The sequence below is a fragment of the Salvia splendens genome, chromosome 6 (assembly GCF_004379255.2).
Source record: "Salvia splendens isolate huo1 chromosome 6, SspV2, whole genome shotgun sequence".
NCBI lineage: Eukaryota > Viridiplantae > Streptophyta > Magnoliopsida > Lamiales > Lamiaceae > Salvia > Salvia splendens.
In genome coordinates, this window is record NC_056037.1 from 28,677,030 (window position 1) to 28,692,480 (window position 15,451).

At 38.3% G+C, this 15,451-nt stretch overlaps 1 protein-coding gene across 1 annotated transcript; it reads right to left on the minus strand.

Annotated features, from left to right (window-relative positions):
* Positions 1-5,272: 5,272 nt before the first annotated feature.
* LOC121806314 lies at positions 5,273-6,568 on the minus strand. The gene has a single exon (XM_042206310.1). The coding sequence runs from the start codon at positions 6,382-6,384 to the stop codon at positions 5,458-5,460; it is 927 nt and encodes a 308-aa protein (XP_042062244.1). The 5' UTR covers positions 6,385-6,568; the 3' UTR covers positions 5,273-5,457.
* Positions 6,569-15,451: the final 8,883 nt, after the last annotated feature.

Sequence of the window (15,451 nt, forward strand, 5' to 3'; positions counted from 1 at the left end):
TTTAAAAATTTATTAATTTAAAAACTACTATTGTATTAGAATTTCTTCATGACTTTATGATTTTTAACACTAGTATTATTATTTTTTGGTAAATAAAAGCGGCAAGGACAGGTAAACAAAACAAACTAACGAGGGTATGAAATACCTAATCTATCATGAAGCAACCAACTACTGAGACCTAAAGGTTGCGTCTCAAGAACATGAACACCTCTCTGAAAACTATAAGCAAAATGTGACAAAAAGTCGGCAGAAAAATTCCCTTCTCTATGCACATGGGGAATCGTTACTGCATCATAACTCTCGGAGTGTGGAGTACGATTTTCTGACGATGACATAGCTTGCCAAAATTGAGCTAAATATCGACTCTTTGATGCCAAACTAAATTTAATCTTATCCCTTTGAGAGCCAATCTTAATTCCTTGGTAAATGTGGGCCGTCATCTCTATATTAGAGTTTTAGTAGGCCCGACTTTTTCCTTAGATGGGCTAAGAGGAAGGTGCCCATTAATTCAAGAATCTGCAATAGTACTTTTTTTTAATTGGAATTCATATTTGATTTTATTCATCAAGACTAGCTAGATTTCACTCTTTGTTAAAGTATTTTATTTTAATTTTTTTACCTAACTTCGTATGCCATGCTCAATATCATCCAAGTAATATTTTTTGAAATGAATCCTGGATTTAAATAACGAGGAATAATTTCGAGATCCTAGCGAAAATAATTGAAAATAAGGATTTTTGGACCTCTTAATTTACAACAAATAACTTGGCCAAATTGAATGAGTTGCATTTTCGAATCAAGGAGATAAACGAGAAATGCTTCTTTTCATTTTAAGTTAGAACTGAATAATTTCTTCTAGAAAAGAAAATTCTTTACTAAAATAAGTAGGCATTCAGTGATTTATTTTAATTTAGCGTGTAAGAAGTTATTTTAATTTACTAATATTCATATTAGTCGTGCAATTTTAATCTTATTATTTTCTAAGGACACAAATAACACAAATTTGTATAATATTTTAATTAAGCTCACCTATATTATTAGAGTTTGATTAGTTTATCTTTCATATAGAATCTTGGATTTAAATATTGATGTATATACAGAGGCAAAACCACAAAAGCCCAAGAAGGGGCAAATATTTTTCCACTGATCAAATATCTCCAAATTTGTGATTTTGTTCTTCAGTTTCTCCAAATATTCTCATATTTGTCTTTATAACTACATTTTCTGGTGTATATATATATATTCTCTTGTTTTGTCACCCGTTATTTAAGAGATTAAGGATACAGCTTCAGGTTTATAAGAGTAATATAACCTTGTCTCCCAATGAGCATAATTAAGTTGAGATTAATTTAATTAAGTCCATTAATATAAATTGAATTTACTCAAAATCAATATTGTGATATTCATTTTAATTCATACTAGATGACTCATTTTTTATTATGTATTCCTAATTTAAGTTATCAAATATCCACTCCTTAATCTTATTGATAGGGGTGACTTTTTAAGGTATACCTTAGAGCATCCACAATGGCAGCGAGCGGACAGGCTAGCCGATCTCCGGCGCTCGCCGGTTCGCTCGCCGAACCATTGTAACCGGCGAGCGCCATTTTGACGAAAAAATCGGCGAGCGCACGCCGATTCGCGAGCGCCGGGCGATGCGCTCGCCGGTCCGCTCGCCTCCATTGCAGGCTCCGGATCGGCGAGCGAATTTTTTTTTAATTTTCGAAACACTATATATACGCGCTTTGCACGTCATTTTCATTCGCACCACTTGTTTTAACGAGTACTCTCTCTATCTTAATTTCTGTACAAGATCAACAACGTGAAATGGAGAACAACAACAAAGGTACTCCAATGACGAGCGGGTCTCAAACTCCCCTGGTACCCGTGGGAGGTGTATGGGGTCCGAAGCTCGGGTACTACAACATGTACCCGTGGCAGCAGATGATGCTCGGGATGGAAGCCGGGGGCAGATCGCCGGGGGGGAGTATGCCGGGGGGGTTACCGGCGATGCCGGGGTGGGCACCCGGGATGCAGATGATGCCGGGGTGGGCACCCGGGATGCAGATTATACCGGGAGGGGTACCGGCGACGCAGGGGTCGTCGGGGGGGGGGGGGGCAAACATCTATCGCCCAAGTTTTGATTTTTCGACTGCTTCTTCGCACACATCGACCCCAACGGAGGCGCAGTTCACGCAATATGAGACTTTCTCCTTAGAGGAGTTGGGGTTTGATCTTCTCGGTGTTCCGGAAACTCCCGTTCAAACGGGAGGAGTAGGGCGGGGTCGGGGCCCCCCAAAGGGGAAGGGCAAGAGGGTCGGCGAGTCGTCGCAGCCGGTTGAGGACGACTGCTCGGTACGGAGGAGGTGGACGGATACGGAGAACGTCGCGCTGTCCAAGGCGTGGGTGAGTGTTTGCGATGATCCCCTCAATTCGAACAATCAAAGGATCGTCAACATGTGGGCCAAAATAGCAGCAGCCTACAAGGCATTTTGCCCGGAGGGGAGTCCGCGCAACGGGGAAGAGTGCCGGAAGGCGTGGGACCGAATCAGGGCTGGGGTCTCCCGATTTTTGGGCTTGTATGCCAACGCCCTCCGCATGCAGAGCAGTGACCAAACGGAGGATGATTGCAGGAGGATAGCGGAGAAAGCCTTCCCCCAGCCCGGGTTGTATAAGGAGTTCACCTACTGGAACTTCTATGAGGTGCTGAACGACTCCGAGAAGTTCCGGGCAGGTGTCGACGCTGGCTGGCCGAAGAAGCAACGACTGAACTATACCGGTGATTACAGCGGCAGCAGCGGTGGTTCCCACGACCTCCCCGAGGGTGATCAGGAGCTCCCGTCCCCTCCATCGTTCGCTCGCCGAACTCGCCCGGTTGGTCAAAGGCTGGCGCAACGGGATGCGGGGGGGGGGGGGGGGGGGAGGCGTCGGGGGATCCCAGGAGGTCCAGTCGACAGAGGATCTCAAATTCTTCGCGCGTCAACAAACGCGTGCTCAGATGGTCAAGATCTTAGCCGATTGGAAGGCGACAGAGGACCCCGAGGAGAAGAGCTTTCTTCACACATTGCTCGTGAGCATGCGTGACGATTTGAAGACCGGGGGCACGGGGGGGGGGGGGTACCGGCGGCGACGGGGGCGACGAAGATGAGGAGTGAGGCGGAGGTCGGGTTTTTTAATAATGTAATTTTTTTTTTAAATTAATGTATTTTTTTAAAAATTAATCTATTTTTTTAATGTACTTTTTTTAATTTAAATAATATTATTGAATTTTCGCGTATCTATGTCGTAAATTTAATTTCGTATTTTGTGTGATTGTCAATTATTTGTTTTATATAATTAGGAGTGATGTAGTTAGGCTATTGTTGGGCTATTTGCTTGTCCTGATGATGTGACAGGAGGATTTTTAGTGCTGATGATGTGACAGGAGTAGTTTGTGACTGGACTATGGCTGGGCTCTTAACGAATCTGTCGTATTATATATTTTACCAAAAATGTTAACATAAGTAAATATTTTATTGTTAGTTTTTTGATTTTTTTAGTACACCAGAAATTTAGTGTGATCAGTTTTCAATACTGATTACATACTAGTTTTTTTATATGACTTACCGAAATACTGATATCGTGTTTCATACCGTTATATAGGAGTATATTTTATATGATGTAAAAAATCTTTATATATTTTATATAGATTAGTAGATTAAAGTAAAGTGTATCACTAGCAATCTATATAAAGAGAAATGATATGCTACATACCTTATGTGAGCATCACTCTTATTTGATGTACGTTTAACATTGTTCGTTTTAATTAATATATTTAGTTTGATTCTAATACATTAAAAAATGTTATTGAAGTTTTTAATTTCACAAAATTCATAAAATCCAAATCTCGATTTACTCGTTTATTAATTTATTTGAAGTTATAGAGAAAACGAACAAATCGAGATTTGATTTTTATGAATTTTGTTAAATTAAAAACTTCAATACCATTTTTTATGTATTAGAATCAAACTATATATATCGAAACGAACAATGTTAAACGTACTTCAAATGAGAGTGGTGCTCACATAATGAACTCACATAAGATATGTATCATTTCTCCTTATATATATATAAATATATCCTAATATAAAATGTGTGGACACAAAATATAAGCTGTGAAAGGATGAAATACTACCATGCAAGGCAAGCGTGCATTTTCTCCAATCATGATACTTACTATTGATTTTTATAAAGGTTAATAAATAAAGAAATAAATCATGCACTAATTAATGTACATGTATGTATCCACTATGATGGTCATCGTTCTATGATGATCGACGCCACACAAGTTATCATATGATTCGAGTCATTTTATTTAAATAAATTGCTACGGAGTATATAAATTCTCAATCCATCATCAAAAAATATACTAGGACCTATTTATTATTATTATTATTATTGTTATTATTAATATTAATATTTCTCGAGTCTTATCTACTCAAAGGATGGGACTCTCCAATTTTTCATTTTCAAAATAAATGCAATACCCTAATGATTAAAAATAATTGAAATCCAACTCAGAATGCCCGTACTAATCATATCCAAACTTTCTACTAACAACAATATAACATAATAATTTAATCTTATATTAAATTAAATTCAAATATAAATATGACCCACATATATTATTATACAATCAAATGAAGAGGCCGCCGTTTAACAAACAACTCCCATTCCTTTTAATTCCCAATCTTCAGGATTTTCGGAATGAGATGGATTCACGTGCACATGTCTTAACATTCAAAAACTATTTTATATAGCATAATTGAATTTTGTCTAAGAAAGTAAACTACACAGATTAGCAACTGAAATTTTCTTGTGTATAATAAGCAGTTTATAAATAACACTCCCTCCGTCCCACAACGGTAGTCAATCTTATTGTGAGCATGGTTTTTAAAAAATGTAAAGAATAGTAAGTTGGAAAAGTTAATGGAATATGAGACCCATTTTTTTATATTGATTTTACTATAATAAAATGGGAGGGAAAGAAGTCGATATAATGTGAGATCTATAACTATTTATATATGTGTAGTATAAATTAGAAATTATTTATTTATGTCGGACATGAAATGCCACTTTCACACTCACGAGAGTAATAAAAGTATTAGTATTAAATGTTCACATTATAATCATGAAAGCTTGCCTTGCCACCCAACCCCTATTTATCATTGCATTATTATGCTTGTACAATCATTCCTCACCTCTCCAATTATACGTAACGCTCAAGCTCCTATTAACCCAATCATGCTCCTCAAATATTAAATCACTAAATTATTTAAAGTAAGCTACAGGTAAACACAAATTATTTCGACAACAACAGCCACATAAAAAATAAATTTTCAAAGTTAAGTTGCATCCAACAAAAATAAAGCAAGCACGCGCGACATTTTTTTTTTCTCCTTTTCTCCAAAAAAATATCTACGATTGAATTTGATCAGCGGCGCCTTCCACGGTGAGCTGTTTCAGCCATTCAAACGTCCGATGCTGCGAGATATGCTTCTTCGCCGCCTGCTTCTTCGCCATTTTCGGATCATCGCGATGCAGCGCCGCCGCGGCTTCGCCCTCATCGTTCGCGCTCCGCTTGATGATCACCACTCTCGGCGCGATCGTCTCCACCGCGTCGGCGGCGCATCTGCACCCGCCGCCGAGGATCCGCGGCCGCAGCTTCTTTTTCTTCCCGTCGCCGCCGCTGGAGTTGCTTCCGGTGCTCCGCCGGCTGCCGGAATTTCCGGATCGCGCTTTCAGATCGCGGAACGCGATCTCCGGCGGCGGCGTGACGAGACCTAACCGCAGCACATTCCAGATCGACGAATTCTTAACGGAATTCCTGTGATTCACGGCGGCGTAGGGGAAATTCAGGCGCGGCGAGGGGCTAGGGTGAGAGTGGAATTGAATCCGCGGCGGCAATTTAGGCTTATTGTATCTGGCGGTGGCGGAAGAGGAGGTGGAGGAGGAGGAGGCGCCGCTGCTGATGCTGCTGCTTCTACTGGAATAGTAGTGATCCATGGAATCCGATCGGGAAATCGAGTAGCTCCGGCGCCGAGCGTCGTAATTTTGCAGCAGCGCCTTCTCCGAGCTCACGGAGTGGCGCAGCGGCAGGATTTGGCCCTTGAAAAACACTTCATCGGCCGCACACATTTCCGATTCAATTGAGAGAGCGCAGAAATCAAATTCCTGATCATCTCCGCCTTTTTCGCTGTGAAAATTGCTGTTATTGCTTTCAATTCCTTTTCTCCATTGATGAATGAGCGGGAGATCACTCAACGACAGCGCTTCATCTTCATCGTCGGAGTCGTGTTGCAATTGAGCTTCATTTTGTGAAACTGGCCACCTTTTTTCATCCATAATTCAATGTGATTTTTTTGGAGTAACAAATTTGGTTCAAAGAGAGTATATATATATATAGAGAGATAGATTAAAATAATGGAAGAAATTTGAATGGTGCTTTTCTTTGTATTGGAGAGTTATTGGATTCCAAGGGCCGGCCGGGCCCCTTTACCTTTTTATATCAGCGTGACAATCTTTACTCATTCCTCTATAAAAATATCATTGAAAAAATTTAAATAAAACAATTTTAGTAGCTTGTGCATAAAGTATATATATAAAAATGAAGAAGGTAGTGGCAAATCGAAATCAAAAAACAACAGCTTTTCTTTTTTGTGGGGCAAATTTACCTGTTAAGATTGCTCATTGTCAAGCCGAATGTTGAAGAGACACTCGTTAGGTTTTTGAACACAGATAGTGATAGTACTACAGTTGGTCGAGTTTTTTCATTATTTTATTTGTTTCTAAAATGCCATATTTTTATTAGCTGTACCTGTACAGTCATGACTGATGAGAATGAAAAATTTGTGACAAATATTATTGCTTCAATGATAGGGAACGAATAAGGAATGGCCACGTAGTAATCAAGATTCAAGTGCAACCAAAATTTAAAGAAACGCTGTGCATCAATATCTCTCCCCTACAATACAAGTGATGCTCACTCCTGAATAAAGTATACTGTATTTTCACTTTTTCTGTAGTCTTGAGATGCAATAAAAGTATTTTTCGCCTGAGAAAAAATTTATAAGTATTATTCCATTTTTTTTACACCCTGTTGCCTCTAAGAACTAAGATCATACTAATTTTTAGCCAAAATTAGATGTTTCTCACAAATTTTAAAATTAGTTCCAAAAAATTATGAACATGGGCTTTATAGTGATTTTTTCACGAAATTAGATTAAAGAATATGATAAATTGAACCTGAAATCTTATACTAAAACACATAAAATTAAATGCGAAATGAATAACATTTAAAATAGGACTATTAGTTCCTAAAATCACAGACTTTGGATTATTTTTATATTTTTCATGAACTTAAATTTGGTCAGAAAAACATGAACTTATCCTTTTTAGTGAATTTTCCACGAGTTGGAGAAAAACTGTTTTCATGAAAAATTTAGTACAAAGTCTAAGTTGATGATTTATGCAACCAACTTTAAAATTCGTGGATTATACAAAATTTTAGCCGAAATTTATAATCTTAGGAACCAATACTCTCATTTGAAACTATATATCATAGTCAATTTTTGTAACAGACTTTGCTTAACGCATGATATTAAGGTGCAATATAAATATATATATATATATATATACATTGGACTGTGTGAAAATATAAAGAGGCCAAATCAGCTAATTTTACATATCAGAATGTTATTTATTTTATTAAAATTGCACATGATTAATTGGAAGGGCAACTTTAGCTAAAATATGACTTCTGGAGGCAAAACTGAATTAAATCAAAAGTTGAACAATTGTCACACATATTCCGAATTAATTAGTGTTTAAAACCAAAACTAGACAAAAATTACCCCTTCTCTTCGCAATGTTGCATTAGTATCATTAACAGTGTTTTAGTAAGTTTTATTATTATTTATATTTTACTTGTCTTTCGATGATTAGATTTGTATTTTCAATTGATATGATTTTATAAATTTGTGGTGTAGTGTAAAATGTTCAAAGGCCAGAGCTATACAACTACCTTTACATCTTTCTGGCCATTGTTAAATGTTTACTAGTAATTTTCAAATTTCATTTTGAAATGAGTGAAATTTTCACCAAGTTTATTAATGAAGGCCTCGATTTCGATATGCGAGTCGTGTGATTAAAAATAAGATTGAAATAATCATAACCCTAAGAGGTAATGATAAGCCTTGTGGATATCGCAATTTAAACATCATATAGCCAACTAATGGTGTTCAAATAATATATAATTACACAATTGATTAAAGGGGTAAATATTATGTCATGCCCCTAATTAATTAGTTGTTAATTTTTCTGTCTTTCGGCTACAACTTGATTTGTCATATAATGTTGGATTTTTTCGATCAATTTTTCCACAATCATTGAATATAATAATAGTATAATAAGAGTGGAAGTACGGCGGTTACATACATTACTCTTTAATGTAATTTTCTACTTTAATTTAAGGAAAATTATAGTGGACAACTTGTTCTTACAATAGTCAATGAGAAGTTACATAAATAACTCTTTAATGTAATTTTCTAAATTCAATTTTTAGTAGACAACTTGATCTTACATTAGTCAATAAGAAGCTACTATTGACTTGGATTCCCCATCTCTCTATAATTTGAGCCAAATGTACATATAATTTGAATTAAAATGAAATATATGACTATTGGGGCCAGCCTCACCCACTCAAAGGATTGACATGATTAAACCATCACTAATATGTCAATTAATTCATGCTACGTCGTTATTTTTATGTGATGGCTTAGTTGCATAACATATTAATTGGTTTGCTTTCATTTTTTACTATAAAGGTGTTGTCTATGTAGATTAAAACAGCACAAATGGCGCAGTCAAAATACATGAAAAAGATAATTCATATAGCTGCCGTTGTACCAATTTTAGATTGCACGTAGTAATTATCGAGTCCTTTTCACTTTAATTAATAAATAAACTAGGGCAACCAAATTCGAGTTTGATTTTTTTTCAAATGAAAAAAAAATCACTGGGAATCTATTTGTACCAATTTTTTTAATACTTTTTTGTACAAAATTCAAAAGATATGAAGATTTTAAAACATTGAAAATAATAATTACAAAATTAATGTGTTGAGAGTGAGATTTGAACCCACACCCTTTCGAACCAAAACCTTAATCTGGCGCCTTAGACCAATTCAGCCATTTCAAATTCTGATGTGAAATTTGATTATTATATATATATAAATGCAAAATTGTTTTTATCATTATAACTAGTAATTGGTGTGAATGAAACAACTGTTTAGAGCATCCACAATGGGGCGTCCTATGCTCCGCCACATCAACATTTTATCCTCCTACCCATTCACCTGCAGTGGGATGCCCTATAGGCCGCCCTATAGTCCGCCTTAAGCATTTTATTTATTTGAACATTAAAACACTACAAAAATTGGAAAAAAAGCTTCATTTGAAAGTTCAAACATTACAGTACGAAATAAAAAAAAACTACAAATTCTCAACGGCGGTTACGGTTTCAAACATCTTCAATCATGTCGTTCATTAGCTGAGCATGGTCTTGTTGGTTGCGCATTGAGACCTGTCTAGATAGAACCTCATTGTAGCCTATCGGTAATCCTCGAACGTGGGGCGGGGTCGCCGTGCTGGAGCTAGATCTAGCTTCATCATCGCCCCAATCGGTGACTCTTCCACCTTCGTGTTCGACTATCATGTTATGCAAGATGATGCACGCATACATGACATCGGCGATGACTTCTTTGTACCAGAAACGCGTCGGACCTTTCACTATTGCCCATCGCACTTGGAGCACACCAAATGCCCGCTCTACATCCTTCCGCGCAGCCTCCTGCTTTTGCGCAAATAAAACTCTCTTGTCATCTATTGGGCAGCTGGTCGTCTTCACAAAAACAGGCCACCTTGGGTATATGCCATCGGCCAAGTAGTACCCCATATAATATTAGCGTCTGTTGGCAGTGAACTCGATGGCCGGGCCGAGTTGAGGACGTTGATGTCGTTGTTCGACCCCGCTACACCGAAGTAAGCATGCCAGATCCAGAGCCGACGGTCAGCGACAGCTCCGAGGATAATCGTCGGGTGGCTGCCCTTGTATCCACTAGTAAATTGGCATCTCCACGCCGTCAGACAATTCTTCCACTCCCAGTGCATACAATCTATGCTCCCTAGCATTCCAGGAAAGCTGTGCACCGTCTCGTGCATCTTCATCAGGGTCTGCCAATCCACAACAATCGGCCTTCGCAAATATGTGTTGCTATAAGCCTCCACAACTCCCCTACTAAAATTCTTCAGGCACTCGCGGCCAGTTGTCTCCCCGACGTGAAGGTACTCGGCGAACATGTCCGCCGCGGTGCCGTAGGCCAACTTCCGGAGCGCAATTGTGCACTTCTGCAACGGCATAAGTCCGGGTCTGCCGTTGCCATCTTCCTGATACTGGAAGTATTCATCACGTGCCTCCAACGTTTGGACAATGCTGAGAAAAAGATCTCGCCACATTCTAAACCGGCGGTGAAAAAACGTCGGGCCCCACCGTGGTTCCTCGGAAAAGTAGTCTGCGAACAGACGTTGATGAGCCAAGTCGTGCTAGCGGCGGACAAAGGTCCGACGTCGAATCGGCCTCCGGATCTGCTCCGCTTGGACCTGCTCCGCCGATTCACGCTCGCGCTCCATTTCGGCCAAGCATTCCGCCGCAGCCTCATGTACGCAATCGAATAAGGCCCGAGTAATGCCCTCCAAGGTACTCCAGTCGTCGTCGGGTCTCATTTTTTTAGTGAAAAAAGAGTTGGTATGTGGGGAATTGAGAATTGATGAGAGATGGGAGAGAAAGATTGGTGAATCTTGAAGTGTGGAAAATGGAATGAAAATGTGAGGTATTTATAGATTAAGAAAATAAAAAAGTTTAAAAAAAAGGAAAACGCGTTGCATCGGGCGTCCAATCGTCCGCATAGCTACAGTGACGGACGATAGCACGCCTGATGCATGGGGCGGACTATCGTCCACCCCATTGTGGATGCTCTTATTGATAAATTCAAGAAAGATATGCAATAATCATCACTATTTAGTGGAGAAGTGGTTAACCCTATAATTTCTTTAAACTAAGAAAAAACTCTATGGAGTATTTTCTGAGTTGTCCTCTAAAATTGATATTGGGCAACTTAAGTCAAAATTGATGAATAAATATAACAACCAAAGCCCAATTAATTAAATGTCTTCTTCGTGGGCCTAGTAAGTCAACTCCCCGTTCATTTCTGAATTTTAAAAAAAATATTTGTAAATTCTTTGTTAGAGTCGTATAGCCCTTTTTATTTGCCACACATTGTAGTTTCACCAAAGCCCAATGAATATATAGTTGCCAGACATTATACTTTCATATCATGTTCCACTTATATGTATAATTAAGGTCAATAAATAGGGTTTCTATTTGATAAAATTTTTATTTGGTGAAAGGAATAAATTATCACTGTTAAAGGTGAAACCAAAAAAAAAACAAGGAAGAAAGGAACAAAAAGCAAAGAAGCCTAGTTTAATAACACAAGAGAAAAAAACAAACTAAGTACTACAATTTAAGAAAATTGAATGATGCATATATAAACACATATGCCATATGTTACTAGAGAAAACTATAAATTGTGTTCATCTATTTTGCTTTAATAACTTCTATTTCCATTATGTAGAAAATTGAACTTTCTAATTTATTACTCCCGCTTTAGGAGTCCCGGTTATATGGCTATTAAGCAGACTTTCGGTCGGTTGGGTTAGTGGAGAGTTGAGCTTGAGGGTCGGTGGCGGCGGCGCCGGCGAGAGTAGGGGCATCGGTGGAGCTGGCGGCGCCGCGGCCGGGCTTGGGTTGCTGGTGGCCCTGAGCACCGTAGGCCTGTTGCTTGTAGTCTTCTATGTCCTTGAATTGAGTGTATGGACTTGACTCTACCACCACCTCTAAATTCAATCTATCTTCATTCTTCCTTTCCATCTTCAACTTCCTTTTTTGAAAAAACTCAAAATTTTGTATTTGGTTGTGGATTAATTTGTTCATTTTTATTGGGTTTTATTTTGTTTCTAATGGTGCCGCATTTCTTGGTGTGGAAATGAAGCCTCAACATGCGTAATACCAACAAAATTTACTTGGACGATTATGCACCAATTGAAAGTCTTTTTATAGTAAGTAGTGTCATGTGTGTTTTGCTAAAACAGAATGTTAGACTGCCTCACAATTTTAATTAGAGGCACTACCTTGCATATATATTCCTATGTTAGAAAAACAACTTTTACATATATTGAGTGCATTCACACATTCTCCTTACATCTATAACTAGACATCTTATACTCAATTTGGTACATGTTAGTCTAATGTACAATAAATCTACGACATGCTAAAATTCTATTTTGTACAAAACATATGACTTTTTAAAGTACAAATTAAAAAATAGTATTAACCTCAGTACTAGGCTAGGTTTTTTCAACACTCTATTAATTTCTATATTTCTCTGTAGAGAATAGGGGTGAGCAAAAAAATCGGAAACTGAATATCCGAACCGAACCAAATCAAAATTTTGAAATTCGGTTCAGTTTTTTCGATTTTTCAGTTCGGTTCGATTTTTAAAATGAAAAAATTTCGGTTTTTCAGTTCAGGCAAAATAAAAAACCGAAAAACCGAATTATATTTTCTATTAATTTAATTCTCCATATTATATTATATAATATATATATTTTTTTAATATATTTTATATAATATGTATTATATTTATATATACTATAAATTTTGTATTTTATATACATATATAAAAAATAAAATATCATATATAAATATTAATTTTGGTTTTCTTTCGGTTTTTCGGTTATTTCATAAAATTTCGGTTTTTTCGGTTTAGGTCGGTTTTCAGTTTCTGTTCGGTTTGATTTTTGAACTAAATTCAGTTTTTCGGTTTTGGTTCGGTTTAGGCAAAAAACCGAACCGAACCCGAATGCTCACCCCTAGTAGAGAATAGACATGAATGTTTCACACAAATTTTGATAGCTTAGTTGTCTTCTTGAATCAAATTATTGCGATCTTTAGTCATCCTGATTTGTTTACTACTATGATGATTCTTAAGTTGTTGATTTCAAACTTATTCCATTTGGCAATTTACTCTTTTGATCCACTTGGCTAGCAAATCTGCTAAATTATCCACTGACTTCACAGGTCGACCGAAATAACCCTTGTTATGATCAAATGACGTACTCGATTATATCATTGACGAATACGTCGAGACTTACCGTTGTATACGCCGATTTTGGTCCTACTAATACTTAAGGTTGTTCACTACAAATACTTTTGGTTGTTCCATATGGATCTCTTCATCAATATCACCATTAAAAAGCCAATCTTAATATCCATTTGGTGATTATCAAGATTGTACAGAATGATGATGTACTTCTTATCAGCACTAAAATATTACTAAAAGTGTACGATGCAACTATAGTATAGGTAACGAAATCATGAGCGTCATATTCGGGCTAATAATAATATCTTAAAGTATTACTATGATATAACTATGTAGTAGTAGTATTTGTTTTCCGCCCATGGAAATGCATAAGCTGGAGAGGTATTCTGAATTTGAGAACAACCAATATGTTTGCTATTTTATAGCCACATTTGCATTGTAACAACACTGGAGTGTGGAGAAAGGAAAGATACCAAAGAATAAAGGCAATTATGGACCACAATTATGCTCCAAAAATAGAATAGGAAAATTGATAATTGATTGATACTGAATTGATCTTGTACCTTAATTACATATGTATCATCCCTATATAAAGAGGGAGTCTCTGCAGTAATATAATCATAATCGAATTATCAATTACAATACCTCTTCATTCTCCAATTATGCCTAATATCCCATTCAAGATGGTATCAGAGCGGGGGTGAGACTCAGAGTAGTCTCATCACTGTCTCGAATCAATCTCAAACCTTCCGGCCAAAATCCGGCAGACCCTGCAAAGCAAAACCATGTCAGACGAACCACCAAAACCAACGGAAACAGAGCAATTCGCTCGAATGTTTATCGAATTCATGTGTGTGAATATCGCACAACACCAGAACCAAATAACAAACCCCATAACTTCATATCCAACACCATACAGAATCGACTCCTCGCCATTAGTTATTGCAGAAAAACTAAATGGCGACAACTATCCCCAATGGTCTATCCTTATGAAAGCAGCGATTGGGGGATGATGTCTCACATCACTGGAGTCCCACCCCCCGGCGAAAACCGATCCAGCTTTCGGAAGGTGGCAACAAGCTGACCATTGTGTATTCACATGGCTAACCTAGAATGTAGAATCAAGGCTAGTGAGTTGATTGACTCAATATCCAACAGCCAGGGACATATGGGTGAGCATCGAAGTCACATATGCCAGTGGGAGTGACAAAATCCAGGTATATGACCTGTATGCAAAGGCAATCACGTTAAAACAAAAGGAGGAACCACTGGAGGAGATCTGGACCAAACTAAACGATTTATGGATCTCCATAGATCGGAGGCATCCAAATCCGATGAAATACGCAGAAGACATAGACATATACAACACAGAGAAACAAGAGCATAGGCTATTCCAGCTATTAGTCGCCCTAAATAGCAAATATGAAAACATCAAGAAGGAAATCCTGAGAACATAGCCACTTCCCTCAGCAGAAGCGGCATACGCCATTCTCCGGCGAGAAGATGTCCGATCGAGTGTCCACCAGACAGAGGACTCCGGCACACAAGGAATCGGAGCAGGCCTGGCCGTGACCAATCAATGGCAGCATCAGAACCATCCTCAACGGAGCGGCGGCGGAATTGGCGGTGGGTGGAACAAACGGACCAAAGAAGACAAATCGACACTTATATGCTCTCATTGTGGAAAGAAAAAGCACAGCCGTGAGACTTGCTTCGAGATTCATGGTTACCCGGAGTGGTGGCAGGAGAAGAAGACCAAACCACCGCCAGCCCCATCCAGAGGAAATGGCCGAGCAGCCGCGGCGATAGGCGGAGGAGAACCGGTCGCCACCATCGGGAGCAACGTGGAAGCAGCTAACCACCGAGGCAGCAACCCGGAAACAGGAGGTGCAACAACCGGAGTCGCAGTCGTCGCCAGAGGAGGAGACGGAGCAATTTCATCGAGTGAAAATGAGGAGACGGCAGGTAAATTAGGGTTTGGGCATGAGAAATTATTCCCAAGCCCTTATCCTTTCATACTCTCTAACAAGGACCCCCCAGACCCTGGTAAATTATACAATGCACCCCAAAAATTGCAAAATAACCCCCATACTCCCAGATATTGCACACAGACCACACCACTGCAGAAATTTACAAATAAAACCCCTACAGTTAGAAAAAATCCCGAAACAGTCCTTATACCTTGTAAAAATC

What these genes read in the sequence shown, in the direction of transcription:
- LOC121806314 (XM_042206310.1), bottom strand. Translation starts at nt 6,384, where the DNA reads ATGGATGAAAAAAGGTGGCCAGTTTCACAAAATGAAGCTCAATTGCAA.